At 34.9% G+C, this 14130-nt stretch overlaps 1 protein-coding gene across 1 annotated transcript in view; it reads right to left on the bottom strand.

The window, feature by feature from the left end:
• BRINP3 (BMP/retinoic acid inducible neural specific 3) overlaps positions 1–14130 on the bottom strand; it is a 394713-nt gene that overhangs the window by 171705 nt on the left and 208878 nt on the right. The window contains exon 4 of the mRNA XM_087424242.1: positions 8615–8805. Coding sequence (XP_087280368.1) covers positions 8615–8805 — 191 coding nt within the window. The remainder of the gene's footprint in view (positions 1–8614; positions 8806–14130) is intronic.

Raw genomic sequence — 14130 nt, 5'->3', positions numbered from 1 at the left:
TGCTACTGGGGACATAAACGTTTAGGATTATTATTTCCTGTGGATTAACTGACTATTTTATCATTATGAAATGACTGTCCCTGGTAATATTCTTTTCTGAAACATATTTTTTATATTGAAATAGCCACTCTAGAAGTACAGTAGCACAGCATATCTACTCCTATTCTTTTACTTTCAACTTATTTTTTAAAGTTCAAGTGTTTTTCTTGAGGCAAGATCTATAGATCTTGCTATAAATCTAACTATAAGCAATATATAGTTAGATCTTGCTTTTTTAAGTGCAATGTGACAATGTGCCTTTTAGACTATTTATAGTTAATGTGATTATTGATATGGTTAGATTTAAGTCTATCTACTTGATATTTGTTTTCTATTTTCCTATCTGTTCTTTCTTACCTTTTTCTTATTTTCCTGACTTCTTTTGGATTAATTTTTAAAATATTTCTATTCTGTCGCCTTTTTTGTCATATCAACTATCTCTTTATTTTGTTATTTTAGTGGTTGCTTTAAGATTTATAGTATACATCTTTATCTTATCCATCTACCTTCAAATGACATTGTACCATTTCATCGATAATACAAGAGCTTTTCAAGTATATCCTTCCATTTCTCTTCTTCTGAGATTTATGCTGTTTTGGCATACTGTTTCTTTCTACATATGCTATAACCCTCACAATACATTGATTGTGGTTTTGCTTAAAGAATTGAATCTCTTTAATGAGACTTAAATAATAATAGTAAAAGAAATAATTACCCGTGTTGGTACCTTTTCTACTTTTCATTGCTTTGTGTGGATCTGTATTTCTAAGTGGCATAATTTTCCTTCTTGCCTGCAAGACTTCTTATATTATTTCTTTAGTTCAGGTCTGCTGGTGAGATTCTTGCAGGTTTTATACATTTGCAAATAATATGTTTTCCTTTGTTTTTGAGACATTTTTGCTAGAAAATGAACTTTAGGCTGACGGAATTTCTTAATACTTAAAAAATCTCACCTCCATTATTTTCTCACTAGCATTGTTTCCAAGAAATCTGCTGTCATCTTTAGCTCTGTTCCTCTGTACCTAATGTGTCTCTTTTTTTCCCTCCCTGACCCCCATACCTCATTAACTTATGTCTAAGCACTTACAGACTTACTTAGTCTTATAACTGATTAGAGATGCTGTTTATCCATCCAGGTAGTTCTGTGATAACTAATGAAAATTAAGATATTCTCTTTAATATAGTTTTTAAGCAGTTCAGTTATGAAATGTCTTGGTGTAATTTTGTTGACATTTCTCATGTCAGGCATTTGTTGAGTTTCTTGGATCTGTGGGTTTTAAATTCTCATCAATTTCAGAAATGGTTTGGCCATTACCTCTTCAAATATTTTTTATTTTGTCTGTGGTAGACATATTCTAAGGTGGCCCCATGACCCCTTCCTCATGGTATGCACATTCTTTTGTAATCCTCTCCCACTGAGTGTAGGTGGGACCTATAAGTTGTTTCTAACCAGAGAGTATGTCAAAAGTGATTGAATGTATGTGGTTATGTGATTTCATGTCCATAATTACATTATGTAAGATTGTGATGTCTTGTAATGACTCTTTTCCTTGCTGAACTTGAAGAAACAAATTAATGTGTTGTGAGCTGCCATATGGAGCAGGTCACTTGGCAAAGAATTGAAGGTCACCTTCCACCAACAGCCAACGAGAAACTGGTACTGTTGCACTGGCAAGGAATTGAATGCTACCAACAACCATGTAAGCTTGGAAATGGATCCTTCTTAAGTTGAGTCAAGTGAAAATCTAGCTCTTGGGGATACCTTGGTTGGAGAAACTATCTAGGCCATGCCTGGACTGCTGATCCCCCTCAAAAAACCCAAATCATGATAATGTTTTACTTTAAGCCTCTAAATTCATGACCATATCGTTACAGGGAAATAGTTATCTAATACATCTCTCCCTACCTGTGTCCTGCTTTGGGGACTCTAATTACACATATTTACGGCTGCATAAAGTTGTCCCATAGCTCACTGTTCATTGTTTTTTGCACTCTTCTTTTTCTCTGTGTTTCATTTTAGATAATTTCTTATCTATGTCTCAATTTCACTGATCTTTTCCTGTGTCATGTTGTAGGGCTTGAATCTTATCTAGTATATTTTTTATGTCAAACATTATAGTCTTCATCTCAGTAAGTTTGATTTGGTCCTTTTTTATACCTTCATGTCTCTACTTATATTTTAGAAAATATGGAAAACAGTTATAATAACCATTTTAGTCTGCTAATTCTAATGTCTGTTTTCATTCTGTGTCAGTTTTAATTGGCTGAATGTTCTCCTCCTTATGGTTTAAGTTTTCTAGCTCACTCAGTGCCTGGTAATATTGACTGTTTACCATTGTGTCTCTTACTTTGTGGGATGTTGGATGTATTTTTTTGTATTCTTGTAAATATTCTTCAACTTTGTCTGAGATGCAGTTCTTGGAAACAGTTTGATTCTTTTTGGTCTTGCTTTTATAATTTGTTAGGTGGGTCCAGAGAACTCAATCTAGGGCTAATTATTCTACACAACTGAGGCATGACCTTTGTAAGTATTCTATCCATGAATTATTAGCGTTTCCATTCTGGCTTATGGGAACACTTGTCTGGGCCCTGTGTGAGTGCCAGATACTGTTCTCTACTTCTATCATATGGTTTCTTCCCTGATGCTAGGTAATTTCCTTATATATATGCACTGAACAGGATTCTGTTAAACACCATGGGCAACTCTCTGTAGTTCTCTGGGGTTCTCTCTCCACATAGCTTTCTCCTCTTTGGTATTCCATCCAACAAACTAGAAACACCTAAGTCTCATTAAACTCTGAGCTCTCTCCTCAACTAAACTCTGAGCTCTCTTCTCAAATTTTCGAAAATGCATATGCCACATCAGGTGATGTGGGAATCTTCTGGTCTCTGTCTGGATTTTCTCTCCCTGTACCACATCCTGGAAACCCTTTCAAGACAATAACCTGGAGCAATCATAGTGCTTACCTTGGTTGTTTCCCATCTCTCAACCATCATTGTCCTTCATTGCCTATTATTCAGTGAAAACCATTGTTCTTATATTTTTTATCTTTTTTTTTGTCAGGTGGGAAGATGAATCCAGTCCGTTACTCCATCTTGGTTAGAAGCAGATGTCTGTCTATTTAGAGATTTTAAATTTTATTTAATATTATTTACTTTGCTTGGTTTTACTTTTTTCAGGCTTTTTCGCTTCAAATATTCTTTGTAAAGCAAAAAGATAATAATTTACTCAGTACTCAGTTATGCCACAGAAAATATAATTATATACAATTTATCTCAAGAAACATAAATGCAAGATGCATTTTGATTGAAGATAGAATGACAATTGAGATCTGAGGGAGCAGAAAACAAAAAAATATGATGGGCTCAAAGACTATATGTTCTGACACAGGAAACAACACCTTACACCAAGAACAGAGCTGGGAAAAGGAGAGTAGAATGAAACAGATGCTGAAAAATATCACAAATTGATGTTTTTAATTTTTTCCTGATTTGTATAGTTAAGATTTAATCTAAATAGTAAAGTTTAACTTTATTTTACTAATTTGCCATTTGGTAGCCACTATATATGAGCTATTTTGATTAAAAACAAAACCAAAGTAACAATATTTTGCTTTTGCCCTCCAGCAAATTAGGACTGTTTGTTAAAAGTAGAGAAGGCACAGCACAAGGAAATAAATATCTATAACACAAACTAAAAAATTATTAACAAGATTATGAAAGTTCAGAATATTAAAAAATATGATTCTTAATTATTCTGAAAACTTTTGTTTTTATGAATTTAATCATGACGCTAAATGATGCTAAATGTTCATACATTAATTGCTCTGGAATGATAAATTATTCCTTTATGCTAAAAAAAATTGGGGGCAGGTAAACATGTATACACAAAAAAAGTTCAGGTGAATTTTTGGTCAGTTTGACTAAAATTGTCCAACTTATTAAATGTACTGAGTTAAAATGTACAACTTGTACTAAGTAATTAGACATTTAAATTTGTGCATGAGTAAAAAAATATTCTTTCAAAACCCTAAGACAGTTGGCTGTTTAAAAGAGAATCCTTCCTGAAAATGGAAATAATCTATGAAATCAAACCTCTAATTATTATGAATGGTTTACACGTAAATTTTCTTATCTTGGGTCTTCTTTTAAAGTAAGTTTTTTTTTTTTTTTTTAAACCGTTTTTTATTTATTTTTATTTTATTTTATTTTATTTATTTTTTTTTTTTTTTAAGGTTTTTATTTATTCATTTTTTTTCCCCCCAAAGCCCCAGTAGATAGTTGTATGTCATAGGTTCACATCCTTCTAGTTGCTGTACGTGGGACTCGGCCTCGGGTTGGACGGAGAAGTGGTGCCTTGGGGCGTGCCCGGGATCCGAACCCGGGCCGCCAGCATCAGAGCGCGTGCACTTAACCGCTAAGCCACGGAGCCGGCCCTAAAGTAAGTTTTTTTAACATATAGAAAAAAAATAATTGTGAGGCTTTACGGATTTTATTCTCAAACAGCAAATAATTTACATATAAAAAATGTTTCTTAGAAAATTTTTATCAGGCCTAATTTTACAAATAGCTTTTAATTTTTTTTTTCTTTTTTTGCTGAGGAAGATTCACTCTGAGCTAATATCTGTTGCCAATTTTCCTCTCTCTCTTTTTTTTTATTTTATGTAAGTTTCGGCTACAGCATGGCCACTGACAGACAAGTGGGGTCTGCACCCGGGAACCAAACCCAGGCTGCCAACATGGAGCACGCCGAACTTAACCACTAGGCCACCGGGGCTGGCCCTTAAATTTTTAATGTAATGTGTTTTTATAATTTCATAAATGTAGATCTAAAGTTGTGAAGCCTCTTCTCCCCATCACCTGCAATACTCTTAAATGCAGCCCTAAAAGATTATAGATTTTTTAGCTGGACTATTGACCTTTAAGTTAATTTTAATGTATTTTTTGTACTTTTTCCTAAATTTGTTGGGAAAAAAATTCTAAACATTATAATTTTAAAAATCTATCTGATATTTTTTCTATATTAGAAAAATGCCAGAAATACAATAAATACATCAGGATTCATTTTAGGAAAATAATAATAACTTAGCTCTTCAATTTTTTAACAGCATTCAATAAAAAAATTTAATTTTACTCACTGCCTGTAATTTGATTTTAAAACAAGGTGTTAAGGAAATTTTCAAAAATGCATATGCAACATCAGGTGATAGATTAAATTCTCCCTACAATGTGTAATATATTTTGATTTTCTCATCATTGTCAATCACATAATATTAAAGTTTATTAGACTATTTCAAAATAAACCTAAAGAATATATTAGTGTGATCTTTTAGATAACTAGAGTCAATTGAATTGAATCTTCTGAAAATAATGGCCAATTCTAGACATTATACTTGACATGTTATTGCACTAAAAATATTATTGAGAAATAATATTTGATCTAAATACCATTAATTGGAATAGCATAGCAGTTAATTAAGCTACATGGGCATTTGAGCAGTTCTTTTTTTTTATTTACAGATGTGTTAATGAACTGCAGTCTACATTTACATTCATAATTATAAGAGATAAAAACAACAAATTGTTCTCTTCCATTTTCTAGAAACTGGCTCACAATTAACATTACTTGTCCAACTCTCTTGTGTTTTTGCAAGAATTAGCATAATAAAAAGCACGCATGATTTTACAGATTTAATTATATTTTTGCTGTTATCTGATAATGATATTATTTGACTTTATTTTTTAACAAGACTCTGCCTCCTAAATTTTGTATATCAATGGACAACTTCATACAAAATATGTTCAAGAAATTAAATGCCTGCTGCATGGCCCTTAAAACGCAAGGTATATTACCTAATCAAAGAAATTGTGGATCTTTCTACCCTCAGTGTGGTTCTTTAAAATATAAAAGCAACTCATTGAACATTGAAGGATTTAGTAAAGGAGTTAAGCTCTTGATCTCAAATATACTATAAAAGCACTTTGCATTGAATTATTTATTCAAGTATAAACGATTTCACAAGTTGAATGCCCTTGATTCTGCCTACACACCTCCACCCCCACCACCTCAGTCCATCTTACCCTGTTAACTTACATCTAAGCAATTATTATCTTATAATCGAAGAGAGACACCTTTTCTCTGTGTAGGGACACATTTGATAATGAAATAAAAGGATACACATTTGATAACGAAAATAAAGGATACTCCCCCAGAAAATGCACAGGCACGTAAAAGCCTGCATGTAATGCAAGGAGCCTGTAGACCTGCTCAAGTGCACGTGGACACCACACACTCAGCACAGAACATTTCCCTGGAGCTTTCACACTAATCCAGGCTGCAGCCGACCCTGGACTAGAGAATCACCAGTCACTTAAAATCACAACCGCCTCAGAAGAGAGCTCCATTCAGTCCTAAATGAAATCCTGAAGGTCTGATTGCCCTCCCCTCCTCTCCATTCCTCACTACCTCACTCTTGCACTCCCTATGTACTTCTGTGACTATATTCTTAGCCACGTTGTTGCCAGTGGTGCATACCTCATTTCCTTTCCTCAGTTACAGCACAATTTTTACAATCCATCACTGTATCATTCCCATACTGCTCTCTGTTGTCTCTCCCTAATCTAAAGCCCCACGTTTCCTTTCCATCCCCAGCCACTCTGTGCACTCTACACTCTACACTTTAAAACATTCCCATTATGTGTTCAGGAACACCTTTCCATGGTTCATGGATCATGAGCATTTCCTGGAACCTCTCAAGGTGAGGTTGTTCACTCTCCCACATTCCAGGTTACTCTTTCCTCTTCCCCAGAGCTGTTCTTAGACTGCTCACTTACAAAGGCCACTTCTTTGGGGCTCATTTCTACCGCACAGCTAGATGATAAGCTTCACGAAGCTTTATCATTCTCGGTTGTACCACCAGGGTCTAAGAACAATGCCTGTATACAAAAGTCTGCAGCATTAAAACATGCGCCTTTTGTGATACATACTTCTCTTGTGGGAGAAGAGAGTGGGTACAAATATCCATTAAGTTTTCACATGAACTGTGAATGAATATTTCTTACTTACTATGAGTACGAAAGTATAATTCTACTTAGCACTGAGCAAAAAAATCAATAGCCATATGATAAACACACTTACAGCAATGATGTCTTCTATTAGAAAATACACTTTAAGTTGCTGTTTATATCATTGAAATTGATTTCTGAAAAAGTCTATTTTTCCTCAGCAACCTCAAGCTAAATATCTCTAACATTATCCCACCTTACAATATTTTTAAATTAACTAAAACATCTGCACTCATGCTGGCTACATTTTTATCTATACAGCATAAATACTATTTATACACTTGATTGCTCAATATAACGCAAGGCCTACAGTCAGAGGTAGACTAACTATAATTGTGTGATTTACATCTACAGAATCTTTTTCCCAATGCCATCTGTTAGCAATATTGAAGATGGGTAGTATTGTCTGTGTAAACCTAAAGCTAAAGATATTTCTATATCACTTTTACTCTCTCCTGTACATCTTGCACAAAAGACATATATTAGGGTAATTTTTCCTAGCATTCCCAAAATATTGAAGTACTAACTTGTCAAGTAAGAGACAAAAAAAATACACATGTTAATTTTAATCTTATAAAGCAATAAAATAGTATATTTTATGACTGCTTTTTACAATAACTATAAAATGTTACAGTTGAAACACAGAGAAATGTTGTCTGTATTTTATTTTGCTCTGTTTAACTTAGTCCAGATCACACTATCACACTGTGTCAACTCTTTGGTCTGTTGGTTTTGCAATGGCCGTTGGCCAAAAACAATACATGTTGACCCAAACTGCCACAAAAATATGTCACAAAATCTATTGTTTTGGAAACCACAGCCTCTCTCTCTATATCTCACCGTCTCTCTCTTGTTCTTTTTCTTTCCTTTGAAAATTAAACGTGCCTTATTCCCTCTTTCTTTCAGTTTTGGTAAAGTCAACCTCAGCACAGTCAGAGGCAAAGGATTTTAGTGAACACGTGGAGTTTATCCACTAATTCTAGGTTATAGTGTACTTTGACTTCTAGAAACTTATAACCAAATACTTGGACTTCTTAACTTAAAAACATTGGGGGGAAACATTCCTTAAACCAGAACTTTTTAACGATTTTTGCGTCATTGACTACTTTGAGCCTATGAAGCCTCTTCTCAGGATAATGTTTTTAAATGCATACAATAAAATATAAAGATTTACCAAAAAAGTCAATGTTATTAAAACTTTGTTAAAAGTTTTACCCACGTACACTTTGTGAGGGAGTCTGTGTATCCCAGGATAAACCTACACGATTCAAGTGTATTTCAATTAGCACTTGGACATGAAAAATCTCGACCTAATTATCAAGTTAAAAAATTACGTCAAAATACATACAATTTTACCTTAAATATACTACAAAACTCAAAACAAAAGGAAACGTTAGAATATTTTTTAGAACACGATGGTGTAAATCAGTGAGACATGCAAATATATGGAAATAGATTTTAGAGACAGGAAACATGGTAGGGCAGAATTTTGGAGTCGGCTCGTTCATACCTTGATGGCAGTGGATGCGATTTGAATGTGGTGGAGCCTCCGAAGGGTGCTGTCCCTGTCGATGAAATAGGAAGCGGCCAGTTGATGGAGCGTCTCCAGGCTGACGGAAGAGCTGTTGGTGCTGGAATCACTTCCTTCCGCTCGTTTGCTCAGCTTTCGCTTGTCCACAAAAATTGTGAGCGACTCCTCTCCTGCGTTAATAATATTTCACGTTATTCCATTTTCCACTTAAAATCAATTTTTCAATTATCTGCAGGTGAGGAAGCCTCGATTACAGACACAAGGAAACGAAAGAGTGCTAAACAACAAAAGGGCAAGGAGTTTTACTTTTCTGTTGTAAACGTTTCCCACGTGCCCAGAAAGGTACCCAGGATATGGAGAGCTGTAAATACGTATTTAGTAAGTGGTGAATAGCTAGCTGTTGTGGAACAATTTCTCTAGATTTTATTGACTTTCTCATATATTTTAGCTTACCTAACACTCAGGTGGCCCAAAAGCAAATTGAGATAAGAAAATATGTAAATGTACTTACGTGGGGTGCGTAATATAAAATTGTACTTACTCAGAAATGTTTACCACAGATCAGCCTGGCAAATGGAAACATGACCAAGCATATTACTGAACATTAGCAGGTTAATTTTACCTTTAAAATGCAGATAAAACATATATATGTGTATATAGTTATGTGAATATACATGTATTAAATTCAGAGGTTTCCTACAGATAGTACTATGTTAAAATATTGTGTGTTAATAAGCTCTATGGAAATCACTTAGTTTTAGATACTGACCATGGATTCTCAAAGGTGAAATTTAAAGTATGTTATAATTAAGTTGCAGTTTTCAATGTTCAAATGATGACCAAAAAATCAATGTCATTTAAGTTTAACATTAAGAACTTGCCGTCCTCAGACGTCCGTATTCTTGGATATCCATCTAGCACATAATTGTCAGACTTGATGCTTGTTCTCCTCTCAGGAACCCATCTGTTCGAGTGGCATTATGCCCACTTACAAAATGACAAGCCAGTTTTATAAAATACCAAATAAGATTTTCTAGTAGATGAATAGTTTGCATTTCTTCCCCAAATTAAAATAATACCAGTTTTACAATGACGGAGCCTAGCTGACTATCCAATCCTAAGTAACAGCTCATACTTCTCTGCAAGAGATCAGGTCAATTGATATCAGAAATGTGATGTCAACAATGTTATTTCTGAAAGGTCATATTCTCAGTTTGTATTTGGGCCCAAACATGCATACTGGAAATCAAGCAGACTAACTAGAACAGCTGAAGAAAAAGAAAATGTCCCTCAGAAATATGAATGAGTAGGTCACATTATCAAAAGCATTAGATCGTGTGCATGATAAACAGCTTTTGGGTGGAAACATCTGAAATTGACAAGGGAATATATATGTAAACTACTATAGAAACAAACAAACAAAAAATCCCTAGGCCTGCTGCCGTGACCGTGGCCCAGTGGTTAAATTTCCGTGCGCCCCGGCTTGGCAGCCCAGGTCCGCGGGTTTGATCCCAAGCGTGGACCTATTCCACTCACCAGCCACACTATGGAGGTGTCCCACATACAAAAAAAAAATAGAATAGGATTGACACAGATGTTAGCTCAGGGCTGACCCTCCTCAAGCAAAAAAAGAGAGGACTGGCAGTGGATGTTAGCTTAGGGTGAATATTCCTCAGCAAAAAAAAAAAAAATCCCCAACAATTATTTACCCCCAGAAAGAGAGGATCAAGTAGTATGGAAATTGGAGTGAATGTATCTCAGAAAACCAATGAATCTGAGAAAAATTCACCTACGTGCCAGGTTGTGAGAGAGTACCCAAACAAACAAATATCCTATACATACACATAGAAAGAACAACAGTGCTATGACAGTCTAAGACTCATAATGCAGCTCTACGACATATGCAAGTACCAAGGTCTGAATTCATGTGTTGAATTCCTAACCTTCCAAAAATGATAACATTAGGAGGTAAGGCCTTTGGGAGGCACCTGGTCATGAGAGCAGAACTCTCATCAATGGAATTAGTGCCTTTATAGAAGAGGCTCCAGAGAGACTCCTTGCCCCTTCCGCAATGTGAAATACAAGAAGTCTGCAACTCAGCAGAGGGTCCTCATCCAACTGTGCTGGCACCCTGATCTCGGACTTCCGACCTCCAGAATGAAGCAATAAATTTCTGCTGTTTATAAGCTACCCAGTCTGTGGTATTTTGTTAGCAGCCCAAATGGACTAAGACAGCAAGAGGCATATCTTACTAAGTAAGGTTAAAAACAAAATGACAAAGATATCTTGGTAAATGTAAATAAAAAGAAAGCAAAGTTAACAATCTTGATATCAGGTATTGTAGAATTATTCAGGCCAAAAATTACTAAGCGAGAAAAAGAAAAAAACTATATAGTGCTAAAGACTAAAATTTGTAAAGTTGCTTTAATGGCAACAGTTTTCATAAAGCAGAAAATATAGGAGATACAGATTAAAATGTATGAGAAATGCAAATTAAAAAATATACCGATATATCACTTTGAAATTAAGGACTTTGCCAAAATCCAGAAGTTTGATGACTTTGGCAAAGCTGTTGACAAACTGGAAGAAAACAAGCCTTCTGATATATCGCTGGTGATAATGCAAAATGATATAACTATAGAAAGAAATCTGGCAATAGTTAGCAATAATTGACTCAGCAATCCTCCTTTTAAGAACCTATCCCAAAACAACACTGGATAAAATATGCAAAAGATTTCTGTGTGTGGCTTTATTTGTAATATTTGTAACAAAACAAATGCCTAATCAGTAGGAATAAACTATGTCACATCCATACAGTTGACTACTGTGTAGTTGTAAGAAAGAAGTGGGGGTGCCTTCTACTCACCAATACAAAGCAAAAGGGACAAAAGTGTGTTTCACAAGTGGCACTTTTTTTTATAAGAACGGGGAAGACAAAAATATGTATTTATTTTTATTTGAAAACAAACAAATAAAACACTAGAAGGATTAACCAAAAATTTATATTAATATTCAGCTAAAAGAAAAGGGAGGGAGCAAGATGGAGGAAATATCTTTCAAAGACTTCTCCAAATATACCTTGTGATAGTGTTTAAACACTGGATTTTGTGTGTGTGTATGTGTGAGGAAGACTAGCGCTGAGCTAACATCTGTTGCCAATTCTCCCCTTTTTGCTGAAGAAGACTGGCTTTGGGCTAAAATCCGTGCCCATCTTCCTCTACTTTATATGGATGCTGCCACAGCATGGCTTGACAAGTGGTGCGTCAGTCTGTGCCTGGGATCCGAACCTGCGAACCTCCAGCTGCCAAAGTGGAGAGCGGGAGTTTAACCACTATGCCACTGGGCTGGCCCCTGGAAATATTTTTTAAAAAGTTTTACTTATTTATAAAAATAAAATTAAGTCAAATACAAAGAAAAGCAATCTCTAAAAATTGAAAACAGAGGCCATTATTAATTGTATATTATTTGCAAAAATAATTAAGTGACCTAAGAACACAGTGTTACGAATGTAAATCTATTTTTGGAATATATTCTGAGGACAAATAAAATTTGTCCTTTGTCTGGGGACAAAGAATCAGCAAACTTCATTCTGTAGCCTAATTATAAGTAGGAATATTGGTAGTAGTCACATAATTTTATATAATATATATGGTTACATATGGGTATATGGGAACTCACTGTCCAAATCTCTCTACTCTGAGATGTTGGAAAATTTTCACTTAAGAAAAAAATATAATGGCATTAGTGATTACAACTCTCATTCTATGTTTGGCCCATGTTTAAAATATACTTATTCATAATAAAATTTTCTTAGGTAGTTAGTAAGTTCATGACTTTAATATTATGACTAAAATGAAATTCTAGATGATTTGGCCGTTCTCAGATGATTCCATTTAGAAAAATCATCTAAATATCCAAGTTCAGCCTCACTGCATTCACAATGTTTTCTATAGTTTCCTGTATATAGAAGAAACCTTAACTGCCTATTTTTAAAAATAATATCTAATCTTTTCTTCAATTCGATAATATATTAAATTCAAAATATCATATCAACTGATTTATCAAACATTAGTTTTGCCTTCTGGAGATGCAAGAAAGCTACTTAAAGGGCCGGCCCGGTGGCTTGGTGGTGGGGTGCATGCGCTCTGCTGCTGGCAGCCTGGGTTCGGGTCCCGGGCGCGCACCAACGCGCCGCCTCTCCGGCTGTGCCGGGGCCACGTCCCACGAGCAGCAGCTAGAAGGATGTGCAGCTGTGACGTGCAACTATCTACTGGGGCTTTGGGGGAGGAAGTGGAGGAGGATTGGCAATGGATGTTAGCTCATGGCTGGTCTTCCTCACACACACAAAAAAAAACAACAACAAAAAAAGAAAGCTACTTAAATATGTGAAGTGTCATCTTCACCATGTGTCTCTTTGTATAGTAGTGAATTTTCCCATTTCTGGAGGTGTTCAACATTAATTGAAAAGCTATACATCAGTGAGCAGAAGAGATAATCAGGCCATTAGAACGGATTCTTTCACTGGATTATGAGGTGCTAGAAGAAAGAAAAATGTAAAATTAATTATTATAGTTTAGATGTAACTGTACCAACTACTAGTGCCAAATAGATTAGGGTTCTAATGCTGGCTTCTATTCGGTAACTGAATGATCTCGAACTGGATAACTTGACTCAGTTTCCTCTTATGTAACATGAGCATAGTATTCCTTCCTCAAAGAGCAGCTACAAGCATGAAACAGATAATACCTATAAAAGGTTTAGAATATGACTAGAATACAGTAAGACTTCAAAAGTTATTAGCATGCTATTATTCTCTTTCACTCAGCACCGTTCCTTAGAACTGCATAAAGCAACTCACTCCATATCTGAACATTTCTAGTAATTTTAGCTATTTTGTCTTATTTGTGATGAACAGAAAGCTGTCTTTCTATTTCTTTACAAATTCATTAACCCTAGTCCTACAGTTTTCATCCACATACAGAGAGTAAACATCTCCCAAAATAGTCCTCTAAGTACTATAGCCCTCTATATGCATTCACTCTTCAGGTGAAATATTCCACATCATTAATTTCTTAATAGGACCTCAATTGTGTCATACCTCACCCAAAAAGGGAGGAGTAGCATATTCTTATTTTAAAAAGAAAATTAAAACTAATTTAAGAATATTTTGTAAATGTTAGACTGTTCCATGATACAACCAGAAAATGACACATAACAAGGGATTACTATCTCAGAGCGGTCCTTTGTAACAAGATGAAAAATAAAACAAACATTAATATATGTTTAAGCAATCAAAGATGAACATAGGGAAATGATGGCTCATAATCACCATCATGAACAAGAGGAGCTTTCGTTCTTTAGCTACTGGAGATTTAAAAAATATTTCCTTTGTTTTACAGAGTACACATGTGTTTGTAAGGTAAATGGTTTGTAAGGAGGTAAATGTATTTCTTTCTTCTACTCGGAGAATAAATATATGTTATAAACAACAAGGA

Source organism: Ceratotherium simum, chromosome 36 (assembly GCF_057802395.1).
Source record: "Ceratotherium simum simum isolate JZ-2026a chromosome 36, ASM5780239v1, whole genome shotgun sequence".
NCBI lineage: Eukaryota > Metazoa > Chordata > Mammalia > Perissodactyla > Rhinocerotidae > Ceratotherium > Ceratotherium simum.
The sequence above is the reverse complement of the archived record's forward strand: the minus strand, read 5'-3'. Positions and strand labels throughout refer to the sequence as shown.